Raw genomic sequence first — 21,878 nt, 5'->3', positions numbered from 1 at the left:
CGAGAGGGTCGCCTACCTGCGCCCATGGGCTGCTGGGAGTAAGGATTTAACCATTTTTTGTGCTTTTACACCAAACAACAGTTCGGAGAATTCAGCCTTCTTGGAGTCGGTGGAGGGGGTCCTAGAAGGGCGCAGCCTGCTGACTCTATAGTTCTCCTTGGAGACTTCAACACTCACACGGGTAATGATTGGGTGATTGGGAGGAACGGTTTGCCCGATCTGAACCCGAGCGGTGTCTCGATATTGGACTTCGGTGCAAGCCACGGTTTGTCCATAACGAACACCATGTTTCAACATAAGGGGGCTCATAAGTGTACCTGGTACCAGAACATCTTAGGCCAGAGATCAATGATCGACTCAAACAAACCTAATTGTCTGTATGATCTATATGGAGCACTAAGCAAACCTGTAAGAAGTTTATGATCTTTACCTGTATCTGTTGCCGGCCATTTATTAGCCAAGTGCAAACTCAGTCATTCAGCCAAATGCAGAAAATATCATGTCAATCCGTTTTCGAAATGTAAAAGTAGTATTTCTTAATCATTCACCTAATTTGTATAAAAGGTGAAAAGGTTCCCATTGTTGTTAATTTGTTACTCAAGTGGTTTCATTTTGAAGAGGTTTATTCGTAATCATTGACAGTGTTAAGACCAGAGATGTAGAAAGAGAATTGGACACAGCATTGGAAAATTCCTGCCTATGAAAGTTGTTCAGTCGCGCATAAAGCAAAAACATCAACTGCAGATTATTCAGATGAATTACCCAGATCTTCTGTCAATACTCTGCAACCATGGGCCCATAGAACAAACCTACACACACTTTCTTTAACCCTGCCTCCTAACTAGTCTGAGGTAGGAAAATAACTCTGGATTCGTCCGTTAGTGCATTCTACAACTTTTAGGACCTAATCATTGAAATCAAGTGTTCGTAAATTGATTTTAAGTATCTTTCCCAATGTAAGTCTATGGAAAGAAGTGAGAATAATCACGAGACAGACTACAGAAGTTGTGATTCCACCACTAGGCCGCGATATAAATCTTGCTTCTTCAAAGTGGGTGCTTGGTCAAGACAGAACATTAAACCAGAGATTTCATGGATTTATAAAAAACAGTTGCAGCTGTTGCCAGGCAAAACCCTCAAGTGCCTTGAGTGCATGATTTACTTTAACTGCTTCCTTTTGTACTTAAATCCTTTTGTTTCGAAATCTGAACTGGTGAGAGGATAAGTTACATATCATACTGACAGTGTGAGCGCGGTTCGAAAAACCCTGATAAATAGCGGCCCACGGGAAGAAACATCATTGACTCTGTGGACTCACGACCCATTGGCACAAGCATCGGCATCGGGGTTGGATGCTATGAAGCATCGGGGTCGGATGCTATGTAGACCGAGCGGCGGAAAGAGCCAGAGCTGATGCGGGAGGTGGAACAGTATCAGCTAGATATAGTTGGGCTCACCTCCACGCACAGCAATGGCTCTGGAACCGAGCAACATCCCTGTCCCAGGACCTTACAATGGATCAGGAAAAACTCTATGAAAAACTGAAAAAAAAACTTTCACAGGGAAAAAAGGGAAGAAACCTTCAAAAGCAGGACCCCTCTCCCTGGATAAACAAAAGCAATAGATGTCATGTGTACAGAATGAACGGTGTTTCAGAGTTACAACACATTCAAAGAATATGACAGAAATGATGCACCACGATCCAGATTTTCACAATCCATGAAACAGGAGGAGGAATAGAGCGGGGGGCATCAGCAGGGCCACCATGCAGGCAGGATGCATTGCCAAAGAGGCCGGACCAAGAGGTCAGGCACTTGAGGCAGGAGGCACAAAGAAGGAGGCAGGGCCATTGGGGAGGATACTTACGAGCCCCCGAATAAGCGCCGCTTTGTTGGAGTTTTCCCCCGGAAAACGGGAGGGTCGCCTCCTTGCGCCTATGGGTAAGGATGGAGTAAGGATCTAACCATTGTTTGTGCTTGTACACCAAACAACAGTTTGGAGTATCCAGCCTTCTTGGAGTCGGTGGAGGGGGTCCTAGGAAAGGGCACCGCCTGCTCACTCTATAGTCCTCCTTGGAGACTTCAACACTCACACGGGTAATGATTGGGTGATTGGGAGGAACGGTTTGCCCGATCTGAACCCGAGCGGTGTCTCGATATTGGACTTCGGTGCAAGCCACGGTTTGTCCATAACGAACACCATGTTTCAACATAAGGGGGCTCATAAGTGTACCTGGTACCAGAACATCTTAGGCCAGAGATCAATGATCGACTTTGTAATTGTATCATCTGATCTACGGCCATATGTCTTGGACACTAGGGTGAAGCGTCAACTCATCACCACCTGATCAGATGGCGGGGGAACCGGCTTAGAAAGACCTGGCAAGTCCAAACTTGTAGTGAGGGTGACTGGGAATGTCTGGCGGTGGATCCTGTCCAGGAGGTCTTCAACTCCCACCTCTAGAAACAATTCTCACCCATCCCGAGGGAGGTTTGAGACGTGGAAGGACCATGTTCAAAGTCTCTAGTGTGGCCGCTAGGAGCTTTGGTCGGAAGGTTATTGGTGCCTGTTGTGGTGGCAACACAAGAACCCAGTGGTGGATACCGGGGGTGAAGGAAACCCGGGACGGCTTATATCAGGGTGCTGAAAATGAGGCTCCGGCCGTTGGTTGAACCTCAGATTCAAGAGGAGCAGTGCAGATTTTGTCCCGATCTTATAAAGAAAATAAGAAAAGTTCCCAAAATGTCCAACTATTCCTTTAATGTACAACATACACTTAAATGGGGAATATGACACTGCAGCAAACTAATATCACAATGAATCTCTTCTTCAGAATCACATTGATTAAAGGAAATATTTTCTGGAAGTCATTATAGTGTAATCTTGTTATTGCATAAGGCATACAAATCACGATATAACAAAAACATATCCATTTTGTTGTAAAGTATATGTTTTAAAAATACAAGTAAAAAGCTATCTAAAACTTAATTTCGTCACTCCTTTGTATTTTGGCAGAGATCGTATCGAGTGTGCCGTCACTGTAATCCTTCTGCTTGCAGCATTTCCTCTGGATGAAAATGTAGATGGCAACCACTGGGACGGCTAAACTTGGAATTCCAGCCAGAATGAAGATGAAGATGTAGATCCAGGAAGGATACGGACGGATTGCAAGGGTTGGGAAGCTCTCCTATGGCCAGAGTTAAGGAAATGTCACAATGGACGCCAATGGCAAGAGATCTAAAATGGTCTTTCAACTGAAGCTATTGTGATGAGCACACTTACCGCCTCCTGGTCCCACACCAAATAGGTGAGATTCTTGCTGATTTGAGTTATGAAGTAGAAAACCAAGATGACGACCATTAAGAGTGGACTGACAAACCTCCAGGTCACCTGCCAGAACATATTGGGCTTGTGGCCGATCATAAACTCAATGTCCTCGTTAAACCTGTTTGAAAGCAATAAAAGTGGGACATAATGTCAGCTTGTATAGAGTATGCATGTTTGAAGGCATCCATGCAAGACAACCGTGATCTTTTTTTAGATAGAGTAAATAAAGCAGCCTGAGTGGCTTTTTGTGTTTTCATCGTGTTGAAGCTGCACTGGACCTTAAGAAAATAAATCTCTACTTGTATTGAAAGATAAAGCCTAGAAACAGGGTGAAACATTACACCATTTAGCTTTCCGATGAGTAGTGTTTTTACCGCTTTCATCAGCAGTACTATTGAATCTGACCAAAGAAAAAACATTTCCCACATTCCTCACTATAATCTTGCTACATGACACACTGTACTTCTTTAGCTCTCCAGTGTTTATGGAGACATTGTCAATAATCAGCATGCTAACATGCTCACAATGGCAATGCAAACATGATAATGTTCAACAGGTATAATGTTTATCACATTAGCTTGACATCTTAGCGTGTTAACATGTTTACACAAAGCTGCTGTTATTGTTAAAACTGCATTAAAGACCCACCTATCGATGCCATAGATATACACAACAGCGATCATTTCACAAAAGCCAATGATCAGAAGAGGGATAGAGCCAGCATAGTTGTCAAAAAGAGCTAGCCAGTAGTTTCCAGAGGGCAGGGAAAAGATGAGTCCAAAACCGAGGGAGATTATGCAAGTCAGAGCTGAAAAAACAATACAAGAAATGATTACACTCATAGATCAAATGGACTCTCATCCTGACATTCCACACTAATTAATCAGAAGAATTACCACAGAGAACTTCTTTTGGCCAAGTTCGGGGAAGCACATTGAGGTCCTGCAAAGGAACCATCACTGCCTCCATGTTCCCGAACATAGTTGAGAGGCCGAGGCAGAAAAGCATGACGAAAAAGAGAACGGACCACAAAGGAGAAATGGGCATGTTGATGATGGCCTCAGTGAACACGATGAAGGCGAGACCTGTTCCCTCCACACCCTGAAGAAGTGTACACCAAATATGCCAACCATTGACCCTGTGTTAAATCATTTCAATGAGATAAAAAAGATAAATTAGAATATTCAAATTCTCGGATTTTATCTACTCACCTGACTGAGGAAAACCTGCAAGTCACAAGTCTGTAATTGCAATCCTTGAATAATATCTGGATTTGTCTGGTTGAGGTACGACAGAACCTCATTGTAGTTGTTTTCTGTGATGATGTTTTCAGGATAGTTGAAGGTATTCATCAACTTTAAAATGTTGCTTAAAAATAAAAGCACAGTGAGATGAGTTGATAAGTGAATTATAATTATTGTTTTTTAAATGCCTCGTTGGTCAGAGTTAAAACTCACTCTGCTGTGCAGTCGTCAAAGTTTTGCGTGGCCCTGAAGCCGATGATGGAGTAGATAACTGTCGCAGAGTACACTGAGGTGCAGCCATTGATGATGGTGATGAGAACAGCATCCTGCTCGCAATTGTTGCTAAAAGACAATTAGGATCATGTGAGGAGAAATGTTCGAAGTAAGGCTTAATGCATAACTGTGCTTTTTAGGGAGTTACTCACTGAATAGAGTTGTAGCTCGAGAAAGAGATGAGACCTCCAAAGGCCAAAGAGCAGGAGTAGAAAACTTGAGCGCCTGCATCCAACCAAGCTGTCGGATTCATTAACTCATTTATCTAAAAGATAATAAAAAGTAACGTATATAAACAGTAAAAATGAGCAGAGATTCCCATGCTAGTTAGTTCCTGTTGTAAGACTTCTGCTCTTCAGAAGTGACAGTAAACCTTCCGACACACCTGTTCTGGCCCCTGTTAATAATTAATATGTGATAATACTGTAAACCGGGTTTCTTAACAAGGATTTTGAAAACAACTGTCATGTGTCATCATAAAACATCAATAAATCAATTGCTAAATTACATGAGCTGAGTGTTTTTTTTTAGTCTTTTGAACCAAGTCCAAGTCACACCTTGAGTAAAATAGAAACATTATGAATGTATAAAAATGTCAGCAGGACACAGGCCAAAATCAAACCAAATGCTTCTTTTCTTCATTTTGTATTATATTCATTATACTGAGAAATGTTGACTGATGTGTAAAATAGTGCTTACATCTGGTGTGAATAGGAACTTGATTCCATCAATAGATCCTTTCAGAGTCAGTCCTCTGATGAGGAAGATGGTGAGGACCACGTATGGTAGAGTGGAAGTGACGTAAACGGCCTGAGAGGGGATAAAAATGACAACGTGATCAAAAGACATATCGGGATATTTTAAGAAATTCAAACAGGCATCGAATTTCTTGCATCAGATTATTCAGATGGAACGTGGCGTTCAGACCTTTCCACTGGTCTCAATGCCCCGGATGCAGCAGACGAAGAGCACAGTCCAGGCAGCTATCAGGCTGAGCACAATCCACCACTGTGGACTGCCAAACTCATCAATAGATTCTGAAGTGTTCAGAGTTTCCCTGTACCAGAAGTAGTCGGTAGTGCTGCTCCGAGCACACTCCTCAACCACACCTGCAAACAAGAATCTGGTATCAACGTGAGCAAACTTGGAAATAAATGTTTCCACAGATTTGTTTAACATTTTTTAAATCTTTGAATCTCTTCTTTGTGTATGAGGGCATACCAGTCCTGTTAGCATTGAGAGGACATTGACTCCAAGGCAGGGGGCTTTGAAAGGAGTTGAAGAGATACCACATGATCCAGGCCATGATGGTGTTGTAGTATATACCCACCAAAAATGCGACAAGCAAGGATGCAATACCTGTAACATGATGAAACAATTAGTGTTGTGGTGTAATTTCTTCTTTTTCTTAACAAATGTTGCAAAACTAACATGCTTATGTTAAGCAGACATGGATGTCTGTGACAAATGTTATGGAAGTCCATCTAATAAAACTCCAAAAATGTTCATGTTGGTGATGGAGAGGAAAAGTCAGAGGATCGCCAAAGTCAGGACAATGTATCCTCCGTGGACCATCAAATGTCATGTTAATCAAGTTAATAATTGATTAAAAATGTATGTTGGCACCATGTGACTGACGTACAGACAGACATGTCGGCTCTCGAGCAACAAACCCTAATGTGTATTTGTGGCACCCTGGACATTTTAAGGGCTAATATTATTGTCAACATATATTTATATTGTGTTCGTATCCTTCCCCCGCCACCCTTATTTTCTGGTTATTAGAATTTTAAACGCTTTGTGTTGACTTAAAACTTATCTACTTTCACCTAAAGTAGCTGCATGGCAATACTCATGCTCGCCCATAGGTGACAGTATCCGGTTTGGGCATGACTGGCGTTGTAATCCTTGTCTTAAACAAGCAAGTTAGACCAGCATAAAATAGTCAATTTGTGAAGCAGAGATTGTCTTGGTGTTTTTACAGGTAAAGAATAGTACACAAGCGCCATATATATGAACGTTTTATTTGCTCACTTTGCAGCGCTATATTTTGATAGTTATTAAGTGTGTAGTAGCTAAAGAGAAGACAGCTAAATTACTAAGGCTACCGCCGCTAGCTAATGAATGCTAATCGCGCGCTAGTATTTTAACACCATTGTAACCTGGCCTGAGAATTACATTGTTCCATGTAAGATTATATTGTAACATGTTCTGTCCCGTGACAGATATAATAAGTATGTGAGGATGTATAGTTTTAGGTTGTCTGTTCACAATTATTGTAATCCTTGTCTGAAACAAGCAAGTTAGACCAGCATAACACAGACAGTGACGCAGCTAATAATGTGAGACAGTCTTGGTGTGTTTACAGAGCACAATAAAATCATCTGGAATGCTAAATGGACAATGTCATCTTTCAGTGTGTAACACATGCTTCTTTTTTTGTTTTCACCCACCAACTCCAGTCAAGTATGGATTGATCGAACTCCACACTCCCAAACTGCCCTTTCTCAGACGTTGACCGATTGCAAACTCCAGGTACACCAATGGGATTCCCTCCAAGACGAGCAGGATGAGAAATGGGATCATAAACGCACCTAAAAGTACCAAAGTCACATTGTCATAATGAGTTAACAATGTGTTTATTGATATAATCAGCACTTTAATGAAGGTAAGTAAATATTCAACTCAGTTTACTGTTCCGATAAAGACATCCATAAATTGTAAAAAGTACACTCTGTACTATATAAAGCTATATATATTTATATATACACTACCGTTCAAAAGTTTGGGATCATCCAGACAATTTCGTGTCTTCCATGAAAACTCACTTTTATTTATCAAATGAATTGAAAATTGAATAGAAAATATAGTCAAGACATTGACAAGGTTAGAAATAATGATTCATATTTGAAGTATTAATTTTGTTCTTCAAACTTCAAGCTCAAAGGAAGGCCAGTTGTATAGCTTATATCACCAGCATAACTGTTTTCAGCTGTGCTAACAGAATTGCACAAGGGTTTTCTAATCAGACATTAGTCTTCTAAGGCGATTAGCAAACACAATGTACCATTAGAACACTGGAGTGATAGTTGATGGAAATGGGCCTCTATACACCTCTGGAGATATTTCATTAGAAACCAGACGTTTCCACCTAGAATAGTCATTTACCACATTAACAATGTATAGTGTGTATTTTTGATTAATGTTATCTTTATTGAAAAAACAGTGCTTTGCTTTGAAAAATAAAGACATTTCTAAGTGACCCCAAACTTTTTAACGGTAGTGTATATATATATATATAATAATAACAATAAAACGTACACTAGGTACTATCTAAACCACGATTAACACATTCACACTTTTACTTGTTATCATTAAAGTTTGAGATATTAAAGGAAAGGTATATAACACAAGTAGTTTAAAAATGTTCCAAATGTCCAGTTGATATCAAGCAAATTTACATTTGTAGACCATTTTCTAGAAATAAACATTTATTGTATTTATTCTTTTTTTAAATTGATAGTAGGCATCAATTAGACAATTACAGATGTCTTTTAGACAATTGACATTGCATGTGCATATTTTTAGAAGATGCTCATTTTCGTTATAAACAGATAGAGCAAGAGGTGTAAAATGAGTGATCTATTCTCTATTGTACATTCATTGATTTATGAAAATACAATCAGGTTAGGGTGTTCCAAACATTGGTCCAGTTTGGAGTTGACAGAAGCCGTTATCTTCTCAATGTTGTAAACATCCATTGCAATGTCCAGCCATGTATCCAGATAATGTTTTTTTCTCTTTTAAGATCTTAGTCTAAGAAAAAAAAGGCATTTCAATTATTTCTAAGCATTTGAGACCAAAAGCCAGACATATTACAGCACCTTTAAACATAATGAATGTTCTCTAGTTACCCACCATTTTTTACCCACTTAGTTTATAGATCCAAACTCTCAGTTTTAATGAAGAATTCCCTTCAAATGTGTCAGTTAATGCATTACAATTTACTAGAATTATAGAAGTTTTGTTGGTTTCATTTTGATCAAAAGCAGACAAACTTTGTTTTGGAACAGCTCTCTCCAGTTACTGAAAATGGGTAGATACACATTTAGAGCTTTTTAAAAATAATTCACACACACTGCTCATATTCTGGCCACTTAGCAAAGTTCATCCCAGCCTACCTCCTCCATGGCTTTGACACAGGTAAGGGAACCTCCAGACGTTGCCAAGTCCCACACAAACGCCCAGACAGGTGAGCAGATACTGGGCTTTGTTGTCCCATTTGGGCCTGTCCCCAGCCTCCTCCTTATCCATCCTCTCCAGGTCCTTGTGAGAAGGGATCCGGTCATCTAGTCCTGGGTTTGGCAGCTTCAGCTTCATGATGGCTCACAATGAACTTCAGTGGACTCAGAAATTGTAAAATGTAGCTGTTGAGTCTTGTTTTTTTAGCACTTGATAGTTTTGCTACTTCCCTGGGAGCGAGGGGCTGCGTCCTCCTCCATGGAAATGGTTACTGATTCTCCGAGGGCCGTGTCTCTCTCTCTTGATGCTTTCCTCTTAATGTAGGTCATGGGACATAGCACTGGGATATTTACCTCGACCAATGTTATCTCATAGGTTGAGATAAAATATATATTAGATAAAGATATGACACAGTTCAGCTCCACACATCCTTGTCACTTATTTTACCAGTCACTCCCACCTAGTCAGTCTCATTTCCTTCACCTGGTCCTAGTGGCGGCGTAGAGGGCCACAGGGCCTGGCCACGGGGCCTAGCCCCACCCACCCACCCTAGATTTAGCTAGCTGGATGCTGTCATGCTAATGCCATATTTTGTTTTCCGTGCTTGCCTTTTAAATCAACGGGGACAGATCCTGCATGTACAGTTATGTGGGAGTAAGGGACATGTGTTGTCGGAGAAAATGTGTTAACAGTTGTCTCTCCCAAATGTCTATGGGGGGGTAATCTAAACCGCCTGGGTGGGGTCAACCGAAAAGGTCACAAACCGATAACCTGGGTGGGACCAACCGAAAAGGTCACAAACCGATGACTTGAGGGGAAACAGATGGACTCTGGAATGTGTACATCTCGGCGAGGTGTATAAAGAGGAGACGAATCAACCAAGAAGGCAGCATTAAGTCTGAGACTTCTCATTCGGAGGGTTCAGATTTTGCTCCACTCAGCTGGGTGTTTCCATGACTTGATTTGGGTGATTACTTATTTGTCTGATGACTTATTTGTCTAGTTGACTCACTTGTCCACTTGTTTGTACCTGGCTCACATTCTGATCATTTGTGAACTTGTTACTATATAATAAAGTGTGATAAGACCACCGTGCTTAAAATACTTTTGATTTCTCACAAGGCATCGGAACATTATTCCACCACAACATGAAGCACTTGTCAGAAGAATTTAGAAAACCAGGACACACATGATAACTCCTCAAGCAACCATATTAGGCAAAGAGAACGTCACAAACAATTAGACGACAGACACAGGAGGAGGTGAAAAAACAATAAAGATACAAACAGGCTCACTTTAACCCTAACCAGGTTTTTTAGGTCCATTTTAATATATAAACATTTTATATAAATTATTATAAAATATTTATGATATGTATGTTTTATATTTACATTAGATGATATACATATATATATGTATGTTTTATATTTACATTAGATGATATACATACATAGATGATATAAAAGTAGATACTAACTAGTACATAGATGATATACAAGTTCACAAACCCAAAGAACTGCTGGAGTTTTTTCCTAGAAGAGGGGGTCGGCCACTCCGTTGACCTGCCTTGACCTTCTCCGGATCAGCCTTCACCTGACCCGTCTCGATGATGAATCCCAGATCCGAACAGAGGTTACGTGGAACTCACATTTCTCTGCCTTCGCAAAAAGTTTGTTCTCCAGTCGACGCTGGAGGACCATCCGGACATGACGTTGGTGCTCCAGAAGGTCTGCGGAATAGATCAAAATGTCATCTAAATAAACAAAACGATTCAAGAAAACGGCATTTTCCAATGCCTGGAACACAGCAGGGGTTTTAGTAAGTCCAAATGGCATGACGAGATACTCAAAGTGTCCGAGGGGGGTGTTGAACCCTGTCTTCCACTCGTCCCCCGCCCGGATCCGCATCAGATGGTAGGCGTTGCGGAGGTCAAGTTGTGTGAAGATTGTGACTCCAGCCAAAGGTTCAAATGCTGAGTTGATAAGCAACAGGAGGTATTTGTTCTGGGTTGTGATACTGTTCAGACCACGATAGTCAACGCCGGGGAGGAGACTCTTGTCCTTCTTCGTGACAAAGAAGAATCCGGCTCAGAGTGGTGACGAGGATGGGCGATTGATTCCCACTTTCAAGAACTGTGAGATGTACTCCTCCATGGAGACCTTCTTTGGTCTCGACAGGTTTTGCTAAACATCTCCCCGATGTCGTGGTAGGTGGTGGGAATGGAGGTGAGATTGGGCGGAGGCACGAGGTTAACTTGTGGGTGTTCCCAAGGGGGTAGCGCAGATTTTAGGCAGCTAGCATGACCATAGGAGCTCCAAGAAATAATCATACCCGCCGCCCAGTCAATCTCAGGGTTAAGCCTAGTGAGCCATGAGTGGCCCAGAACTAGAGGGTTTTGGGGGGAGGGAAAAACATAAAACTAAATTCTCTCTCTGTGGTTCCCGGACAGAAGAAGCTGAAGAGACAGAGTTTGTGGGTGACCCTGGCCAGGAAGCTGCCATCCAGGTCATTGACCACTAGTATAGGCCTTCTAGAGTATCCACAGGAATCTGGGCTCTGGTTGCAACTCAGCATCCATAAAGTTTTGTTCTGCTCCGGAGTCCTCCAGAGCAGAGAAAGAGTGAGAGGGTAGCAGGCAATACCAGTCCTTTGAGGGTGGGCCCCTCTGGGTGGGTCCCTCTCCCTTTGAGGTGGGAGAGGGGCGCAGCCTTGGAGACAGAGGACCTGTGTGCTCGCCCCGATAGGCTGACTCAGGGACACACAGGCAGAAACCGGAAGACGATGACATCACAGGGACTTGGGACTTGTAGTTCTGCTCACGTAATCTCTCCCGCATTCGATTATCCAGCCCGATTGGGAGTTTTAGCAGTTCCTCCAATGAAGCGGGCTTTTTGGAGCTGGCCAGTTCGTCCTTCACAGCTTCCGATAGTCTGTAAAGAAACAAGCCCCTGTGAACTGTCTCTCCCCATCCGGACTCCGATGTCTGGAGGCACTTCGAGCCACTGGAGGCAGGCATGCAAAACAAAAAGGATACGCTACAAACTAGGAGAGAGAGAATTAGCCAATGCACAATAGCTATGGAGAAAATCACAGAGCCGTAGTGGAGACTACCGGGGCAGAATATGTAACAGACTGACAACCCAGGCCTGCAGGACCAGGTTGAAGTACAGCTGGTGATTCCTACAAGCTGCAGCTGTGAATCGCTCGGGGGTGTGGCCATGGGCAGCGTCTGTGGGTAGGATCAACAACACAGACATGGCACAAACAAAACAAACAGGGGGATGATAGACACATGAGGAAAGGATACTTGGGGAACAGAGGTAAACAAACAATGGGTCAGACAGGGATCCTGACAACTTTTCCCTGAAAAATGAGTTTGCCATTGTTATTGGCTCTTCTTTCACTATATGACCCCTCTTAAAACCACAGTTTTTTTAATGATGGTTAACACGCATATCAAACACACATTGCAAAAAGTCTGTCAATTCGAAAGACAGAGAATGAAACACAAGAGTCAGAGGCAACCCATCTCTGCTTATCTTAATCAGGCTTTGCATTTTAAAATCCTTGAGTAGTCTAATTATTTTATTGTATAGGGATTATATCAGTCTGAACACAAACTTGTAATCCACATTCTCTATGAATTTAAAATTCTGAACCATTTCAATAGTTCTAAATATGTTACAGAGTCGAGGGAGGAATTTTTCTGTTTTTTGTATCGTAACGTTTGTCCAGCTGTGTAACTGGCAGGAGCGCATACACCTTATCGCTGTTCCAATGTTCCGTTCTAATGCAATTATTAACCAAAGAAAGATAATGTTGGTGTTTACAAAGTGGTGTACACTGAATGATAATCTATAAAAGCCACAAGTTATTTAAAAAATATTCATAAAAGCAGGGAGCATCCTGGAATGGTTACCCGTAAATTACAGGACTGACACATTCACGGTCACACTCACACATACGGGCAATTAAAAGTTGGCAATTTTGCTGACCTGCAATATATGGATTGTTTGAGGAGACCCGAGCACCTGGAGAAAACCATGCAGACACAGGGCATGCAAACTCAAGATATTTTCATGATTAATTTTTGTTGAGTTCATGATTTTGTTGATTTCATGATTGTTATGATGAAATACAGTCACGGCTAGTGTTGAATATTTAAATATATTTATTCAGCTTTTCTCAAAATATACAATTTAAATAATCTCATGAACTTCAATGATTCTATACTGTATCACAATTGTCAACTAAATGAAATTCCCCAGCACACGCACAGCACAGTATGTTAATCTAAAAATGTAATCACTTTAACAAACCATATTTTACCAAAGTTAAGCAGACTCCACCAAGGAATAAATAATACAGTATTACAAACCAATTGTCAAATATGTCAATCTACAGTGTAATATCCTGTTAAATCTATTGATTTCCATATATGTTGACATTGGCAGATACAGTGTTGACCTCAGGTTTATTAATAGTTTTCTTGCAGCAGCATTTTTTAAATATTTTATACAAAGCAAATCCAGGGATCGTAAGACTAGGAAGTCCAGCCAAAAGGATGATGATAGCATATACCCAGCTGGGATTAGGGTAATATCCCCAAAACCGGAAAGTTTTCCTGTCACACAACAAAGATTTAAAAATAATGCTTTTTTTTTAATGATAATATGAGGAATGTTGCTTACAGCTGTTGTAAAACATACCAAGCTTGGATTCCAAGTGATGTATGTCAGTGTGGCACTGACTTCGGTGATGAAGAAAAACACAAAGATGACCAATACAATCAAAGGGCTGCCGACTCTCCACATGACCTGCCAGAAGATGTTGGGTTTGTGTCCAATCATGAACTTAATATCTTCGTTAAACCTGTCGAAGGAGGTAAATCAAACTCAGGATCAATATGGCACATACATAAACACAGTAATAACATTCCACTGATTCTCTATGGCAAAATAGGCTTTTTAATAATTTGTGATTGTCTTAAAAACGTACCTTTCTATTCCATACACGTAGGCTACAGCAACCATCTCACAGAAGACGATAATGAGCAGAGGGATGGAGCCTGCATAGCTGTCGAAGAGTGCTAACCAGTAATTACTAGACCCCAGAGTAAAGATGAGCGCGATCAAGAAGGATGAGAGGCACACGATTCCTGCAATCGCAAACAAAATAATGTATTATTGACAATGTTCTTAACCCTTAGTCTGCTGTAGAAATGTAGCTCTAGCGTAAGTTCAGACAAGAAGACCATCCCCTCACGGCAGACTCGTAGGCCTCTCACCCGTACTGCTCCCTCACCAGCAGCACATATCCTATAACGGCTGTCACTGTCAGAGGAGTCACAACTCTATCAGCTGATCAACAGCTGGGCGCCCCAGCCAATAGCGCAGAGTCATGTCCTCTGCGTTAGCCTATCAGCTATTGCCATCCCCTCTAAATGTGCTGTATCCCTGCCTCTAGCGCCTGCTGCTGTTTCCATGCTACCCTCCGCCTCCCCAGCACCATCCTCCGCCTTCTCAGATTCAGCAACTCATCGCATCCCCGGCCAACTCCAGCAGAACCTGCAGCCGCCACCACCAGTGTCTGCACCCCTCGAGGCCATTCATTTATTGCTGCCGCTCAGGGCAAACAGAGCCCGATCTCAAATCTCCCCGTTGAGTTCAAGCGGCAAATAAATTCAGTGCAACTCATGGATCCGTCATCCGGCATTATAATCATTCTATTCACTATTAATCATTCACTTGTCTCTCCTGATTGAAATGTATGTTGTCTCAGCATACATGGTAACCTGACCTGCCAGATGGTTTGTTACACAGAACCATCTGATAAGCAGTCGTGAGAAACTGTTTCTGCCAATCATACTCTCCAGTTCCGATACAATTGATGCTGTTGCAGTATCTACAAAAAACTCATATGTGCCGTCTCGCACACACCTAAGCCACACCTGAAGCGGCCAGTAGCTCCACACAGGATTCTTATTGATCCGGTCACAGCCTTGCTGGACAAAAACGCATTGAAGCAAATAGTTCAGAGCTGAGACTCCACTGAAAGTCAATTATTTCGCTCCAAAATCACCAAAGTAAATATTTGACCCATTATTCTCAAGCCACATATCCTCCTAACATTCTTGCGACGTAACCACATGCAAGGTAAAACACAAGGGCCCATAAGCACATGTACCTGTGATCACCTCTTTGGGCCACTTAGGAAAGATCTTGAAGTCCTGTATGGCAACCACAACTCCCTCTATCGATCCAAACATGGTGGAAAGCCCAAGACAGAAGAGCATGATGAAAAAGAGGACGGACCAGAGAGGAGAAAGAGGCATCTTGGTGATGGCCTCTGTGAACACAATAAACGCCAGACCCGTTCCCTCCACTCCCTGGAAAACAAAAGCACAATCAGTCTCAACAATGACTGACATTTAAACATGATGCCTCCAAAAATACATCATACATCACTGAGAAAGGTCCTGAGGTTGCAGGTGCTAAGGTCCAGCCCCTGAATGATCTCTGGCCCTGAGATTGTGCTGTTCAGCTTTTACAACATTTCGTCATAGTTTATCTCGGTGACGGTTCCCTCAACCAGATCAAATGCATTCAGCAGCATTAAGATGTTTCTAAAAGCGGAAATTTAGGAACATGAACATCAACTTAACAAAAAACCTTTTGCCTCGATTAACTTGAATACGCTGACGCAATGTTCCATGCACATACTCATGAATGCAGTCATCAAACTGCTTTGTTGCCCGGAAGCCAATGATCGTGTAGATGACGGTGGCAGCAAAGATAGAAGTAAAGCCGTTAATAATGGCGATGATAATAGCATCTTGCTCACAATTGTTGCTGGAAGAAAAGTAAAACAGTTTCACATTTTGGCAATGTAAAACATGTTATTATATTTTTGATAATATGCCTTAAATTAGAGTATGTAATATGGCCCTTTATTTTGTTAATTTCAGCTGATAATATTAAATACCTTTTGGACTTAACATGTACTTACTGAACAGGGTTGTAGCTGGAGAATGAGATGAGACCTCCAACGCCCAGGGAGAAGGAGTAGAACACTTGGGCTCCTGCATCTAACCACGTTGATGGGTTCACCAACTCATTGAGCTAGAAATCAATAATATCTTCATGAACTTCTTCAATGAAAAGATGCTAACTATAAAGGCAAGATCGATGATCTCTTGCCCTCAACCAGTGCCAATCTGTCCTGAAGTGGAGTGGCCTTGGAAACGTCTGTATGACCTGGTGTATATTTGGATAGCTTTCCTTCCATTAACCTTGACGAATTGTCTCCAACGGTCTCTACTTCTAAACCATCGACCTGTCTCTTGGACCCCATCCCTACGAGGCTGCTTAAAGACGTTTTGCCTGTAACTGGCACCTCTCCGATGAATATTATCAATGTGTCTTTGCTTACAGGCCATGTACCACGTTCCTTCAAAGTAGCTCAAACCTCTCCTGAAGAATCCCACTCTTGATCCAGAGGTGTTGGCTAACTACAGACCGATCTCTAACCTTCCCATTCTCTCTAAGATCCTTCCCTTACTCTCTAAGAGAAAGTGTTTGCAAATCAGTTGTGTGATTTTCTATATCATATGTTAGGATACACTGAGCTCCTCTTCTTAATTATTCATACATTCTGTCATATTCATAACACTGTTCATCTGTACACATGATAATCTCCTCAAGGTTTCTTCCCTTTTTTTGGGGGGGGGGGGAGTTTTTCCTGATCCATTGTGAGGTGCTGGGACAGGGATGTCGTATGCGTACAGATTGTAAAGCCCTCTGGGGCAAATTTCTGATTTTGGGCTACACAAAATAAACTGAATTGAATTGAACTATCTTGCATTCTAACTGATAGGAAAAAGTAATTAAATGACTAACATCTGGTGTGAAGAGGAACTTGATTCCCTCTACGGATCCTTTCATAGTCAGTCCTCTAATGAGGAAGATGGTGAGGACCACGTACGGCAGTGTGGAGGTGATGTACACAGCCTGAGAGAAGAGAAAAGAAAGAGATATCGGGAAAAGTGCAAATTGTTCCTTTTTAAAATATAAATATATCGTCTTTGGATGGCTTCCGTAAGAAATTTTAAGTTTAGAGAATCCCTTTCCTAACATAATTTGGCTGGATTTTGTTATATATTGGCAATAAATTTAAAAATTGCAGATGTGGTTTTGTTTCTTAAGTGCCTAAAAGCAAGGCAGTGACTGGGATTACCAGAACGTCTGGCAAGAGCCCAGGCTTTATTCCTCACTTAGCATATAAGACATTTCTGCATACATACAGTACATGGAACGACAAATCCACGCTACATAATGCAACATCAATGCCATCGATGCCCTACCTTGCCTGTGGTCTCAATCCCTCTAATGCAGCATATATAGAGCACACTCCAGGCAGCAGCCAAACACAGCACCATCCACCACTGCAGACCTCCAGACTCCTCTATAGACGTTGAGGTGTTTAATGTCTCTCTGTACCAGAAGTAGTCCACTGGAGAGCTGCGTTTGCATTCGGACACTAGATCTACAGGAAGGGGGAAATCATAGTCGTTAGATATAGTATGAATGGAGCGTAAAAACTAATTCGGCTGATATTTTTCATTTTAAATTGTGACATGCCGGTGAGATTATCGTTGAGTGGACACTGGCTCCATGGCAGTGGGCTCTGGAAAGAGTTAAAGAAGTACCACATCACCCAGGCGAGGATGGTGTTGTAGTACATGCCCACGAAGAACGAGACTGTCATCGACGCAATACCTGGAATGGAGGGAGAAAATCAAGAGTGCTCCCTTTCGCACCACAGACATTTCTCGTGATTCCTGCATGCTTTGTAATATTGTCAGTATTAATGGACGTCCATGTACATGAGGATGTGACAAGTGTGTCCAAACAAAGAAAACTGATCTAGAGCAAGTCTTCCTTATGCATGCACTCACCAACTCCAGTCAGGTAGGGGTGAATCGAAGACCAAACCCCCACGCTGCCCATTCTGAGGCGCTGGCCGATGGCAAACTCCAGGTACAGCAGTGGGACCCCCTCCAAGACAAGCAGGATAAGAAAAGGGATCATAAAAGCCCCTGGGGACACACCAATCTGAGATCAGATAACTGGAGACATAGAAGAAATGTGTGTGAACATATAGATACACCTTATACAATTGGCATTTTATATGTCTGCATTACAATGCGGGTGGTGCCAGGTCAAGGCTGAAAGTTCACTCTGCTATCAAGATTCACATAAAAGAGATTTAAAACGGCTGATATGAAAAAAGCTGAATCACACATCAGATTGCGATCTATGCAAATTTGCATTTTTTATTCTTGTGGAAGAGTTTGACCATTTTGCCATATTCCAGCCTGGGTGATGATACATTAGACTCCAGATTGTTTACGTACTTGTACTGAAGCTCTCAATATGTAAGCTAAATGTGAATCACTTAAGATTATAGAGTCGCCTGAAGGGCAGCTCGTGCTTTACCTTGACATAAGTGACGGAAAGAGTGTTGGGAAATCGGATGTCCACCCCTGAAAGGATTGAACTTATCTCTGCATTTCCTTCAGGGTTCATTCAGGGCAAGTGCAAGATAACGATGGGTATTTTTCCTCTGCTGGGTCAATGTCGGCTACAATAACATTTGTAAGTTTGCTATTTTGTCATATTTAGCCTATTTTATCTCAACTACTGTCAGAGTTCTGTTTGCATGCTCCAAATGTTGGCTTTTATACAACTAGAATAGTGGTTTTATACAAAATCAATAAAATCAATAAATCAAAATGTTTACTTGATATAATGTTGTCTGTCTGTCTGTCGGGCCACCACCACTTTGCCCTAACAGCTGTATTGGTTGACATTCATGTTCCTTAGAGTATGTAGCTTACTGATTTCCTGGTGTCTCCACTATTGTCATGGCATTTCATTTGGCACCGACATTCATGTTCTTAACAGGATGAATTGGAATCACTCTAATAATCCCATAACTTTTTATCTCGTGCCATGATTAGTTTAAAATGTTAATAGTATTATGACCAAGTCATGCGAACATACTAAGCGGTAAAGTACCCCTAACCAGCACGATACATTATTGGTTAAAAAAAGATTTAATACACTGCGCTAGGCTATCAGTGTCCGATTTAATAAATGAAGTTATTCAATATAAAATTGTCAGTTCATAAACTTACACTTATGAATTTACTAATTTATAAAATACCTATTTTTAAAGACATTTTGAATGGATGCTAATTTTGTATATATTTTTTTAACAATCACAGAGCTACCAGAGTGTTGTAGACTCATCCTGCTTCAATTAGTCTACATCAGGTGTAACACAGATTTAGTTTCATGAAATGTTATGTTTTTGTCGTTAAAATACAATATTATTCATATAGTGTCCTGTCCTCTGTGCTCCTCAGCACAAACACTTGTTTATGTTTACATGACGCAGGGGGAAAGTTTAGGAATTGGCCAAAACACTTCTTTCACATTTAGTCACATTAGTGTTTTAAAACTTGCAAGCTAAAAGATCACTGAGTAACGTGTTAACGCATCAGTGGTTATTTGCTGTAAAATGGACTTTATAGCTTTATACGGCATTTATTCACCTTTGTAAGTTAATATTTAACCTAAATCACTTTGAGTGATGATATTAAATTGTCATGATGCATCATGGTTTTATTGTGTCACTTTGACTTATGGAGTGTGTTTCCTCGATATGTATGCTTGTATACTTTCAACACAAACTAGGATTATGTGCCTGTAACAAAAAATAAATACACCAGACCAGACGTTTTCATGAATTATTAACACGGGTGGTGTCATGGCAACATGAGTGTTGCAAACACAACTTATTGCATTACATTGACATTTTAGGGCCAATTCAACCCAATCAAGTATCCTATCAGAATTGTCACATTTCATTTTTCTTTTTTTCATTTCTTCAACTAGTGTTGTTGTTTAAAGGCAAACATGAACACATTTAAACACTTTTCAGTTTTCAGTTTATGTGCGTTCTTTTTCAATTTTAGCAACAGATATGAAGATCCTACCTCCTCCATGGCTTTGACACAGGTACGGGAACCTCCAGACGTTGCCAAGTCCAATACAGAAGCCCATACAGGTGAGCAGATACTGGGTTTTGTTGTCCCATTTGGGCCTGTCCTCACTCTCAACCTTCTCCATCAACTCCAGGTCCTCGTGAGAGAGGATCCTGTCTTCGAGCTCAGAGTTTGAAACAACGAGTCTCATGGTGTCTGTGGCGATAATGCAGTCTACAAATCAAAACAGGCGAAGTTGCAAGATTCCCAGAGTTGCTGGCTTTCCGAGATCTCAATCTCTGACTGTGTGTGTCACTTTTGAATGACCTGTCCATCTCAGCCATTATTTTGTGTACCAATGGGTGTCAACATCATAAAATATGCCTACCAATCAGAATAGGATGCGTCTGGATTTGTGCGTGGTGGAACATTTCGAGCAAGTCGGGGCAATGTACAAAAATTCAAGCGAGGGAGGCCCAGGCCATAAAGACAGAAACCTCTCACCACGAAAACAGTTTGGTCCCGTGAACAAGGACCAGGACTCCACTGTCATGGACTCCATCCATCTGACAATTTCATTTTTATATAATTTATTAACCATATACCAATTAGATTTCATATGGCTGCACAATTGGAACTCATAACATACACTACCGTTCAAAAGTTTGGGATCACTTAGAAATGACTTTATTTTTCAAAGAAAAGCACTGTTTTTTCAATAAAGATAACATTAAATTAATCAGAAATACACTCTCTACATTGTTAATGTGGTAAATGACTATTCTAGGTGGAAGTGTCTGGTTTCTAATGAAATATCTCCAGAGGTGTATAGAGGCCCTTTTACAGCAACGATCACTCCAGTGTTCTAATGGTACATTGTGTTTGCTAATCGCCTTAGAAGACTAATGTCTGATTAGAAAACCCGTGCAATTATGTTAGCACAGCTGAAAACAGTTATGCTGGTGATATAAGCTATACAACTGGCCTTCCTTTGAGCTTGAAGTTTGTAGAACAAAATTAATATTTCAAATATTAATCATTATTTCTAACCTTGTCAATGTCTTGACTATATTTTATATTCATTTGATAAATAAAAGTGTGATTTTTCATGGAAGACACAAAATTGTCTGGGTGATCCCAAACTTTTGAACGGTAGTGTATGTCTACTAATGTTTAATACTACAATACTAGAACGACGACTAAAATTTACGAGTGACATCTCGTGGATTTTCATCCAACCTGAGGGTAAATGTGACTTAGGAGCGGTTAATAAGCAACCCCTAGAGAAGTTTTAAGAGCCTACATTGTAAATGTGTAATCACAGACAGGACAACAGAAGTTGTAAGAAATGGCTCAAAAGATTCGACTAGATGAAAAACTAAAAACTCAGACACTCATGTTGGTGTCAGTTGGGAGTGACACACATTGGTGCTACTGCTAATACATTGTATTGCTTAACATTGATGACTCCATCGTCACCCCCTCCACCCAGGTTCGCAACCTATCACATTGCACCCCCCCCCCCCCTCCCTGTCCTCTGCCACCACTGACATTATTATCCTTGCCCTCTTAACCTCCAGACTTAACTACTGCAGCAGCATCCTCTTTGGCTCTGCCAACACAATCCTCAATAAACCCGCCGCTATGAACACATCACCGCAACCTTCACTGGCTCCTGGTCAAATTCAGGATAACCTTTAAGACAGGGGTTCATGTTTACCGTGGACCACATCAGCATCATG

At 41.3% G+C, this 21,878-nt stretch overlaps 1 protein-coding gene and 1 pseudogene across 1 annotated transcript; both read right to left on the bottom strand.

Moving 5' to 3' along the window:
• Window positions 1-2,977: 2,977 nt before the first annotated feature.
• LOC130194084 (sodium-dependent neutral amino acid transporter B(0)AT1-like) lies at window positions 2,978-9,224 on the bottom strand. The gene is made up of 12 exons (XM_056414971.1): window positions 9,026-9,224; window positions 7,298-7,438; window positions 6,066-6,203; window positions 5,772-5,953; window positions 5,544-5,654; window positions 4,997-5,109; window positions 4,785-4,913; window positions 4,539-4,695; window positions 4,224-4,428; window positions 3,976-4,135; window positions 3,283-3,445; window positions 2,978-3,187 (listed from the first exon to the last, which is right to left on the bottom strand). Exons 1-12 carry the CDS (start codon window positions 9,222-9,224, stop codon window positions 2,978-2,980), a joined length of 1,908 nt encoding a protein of 635 aa, XP_056270946.1.
• A 4,132-nt stretch (window positions 9,225-13,356) lies between these two features.
• Window positions 13,357-20,347, bottom strand: LOC130193878 (sodium-dependent neutral amino acid transporter B(0)AT1-like; annotated as a pseudogene).
• Between the last annotated feature and the right edge of the window lie 1,531 nt (window positions 20,348-21,878).

Source organism: Pseudoliparis swirei, chromosome 1 (genome assembly GCF_029220125.1).
Source record: "Pseudoliparis swirei isolate HS2019 ecotype Mariana Trench chromosome 1, NWPU_hadal_v1, whole genome shotgun sequence".
Classification (NCBI taxonomy): domain Eukaryota; kingdom Metazoa; phylum Chordata; class Actinopteri; order Perciformes; family Liparidae; genus Pseudoliparis; species Pseudoliparis swirei.
Note: the sequence above shows the minus strand (reverse complement) of the source record. Positions and strands in the feature narration are given on the sequence as shown.

Bases quoted from the DNA above. Each gene is read 5' to 3' on its own strand.
- LOC130194084 (XM_056414971.1), bottom strand. From the start codon at position 9,224: ATGAAGCTGAAGCTGCCAAACCCAGGACTAGATGACCGGATCCCTTCT. The intron at 5,110-5,543 runs GTAAGCACTATT...ATTATCTTTTAG, and splicing joins AGTTCCTATTCACACCAGAT to ATAAATGAGTTAATGAATCC. The intron at 3,188-3,282 runs GTAAGTGTGCTC...CTCTGGCCATAG, and splicing joins TGGTGTGGGACCAGGAGGCG to GAGAGCTTCCCAACCCTTGC.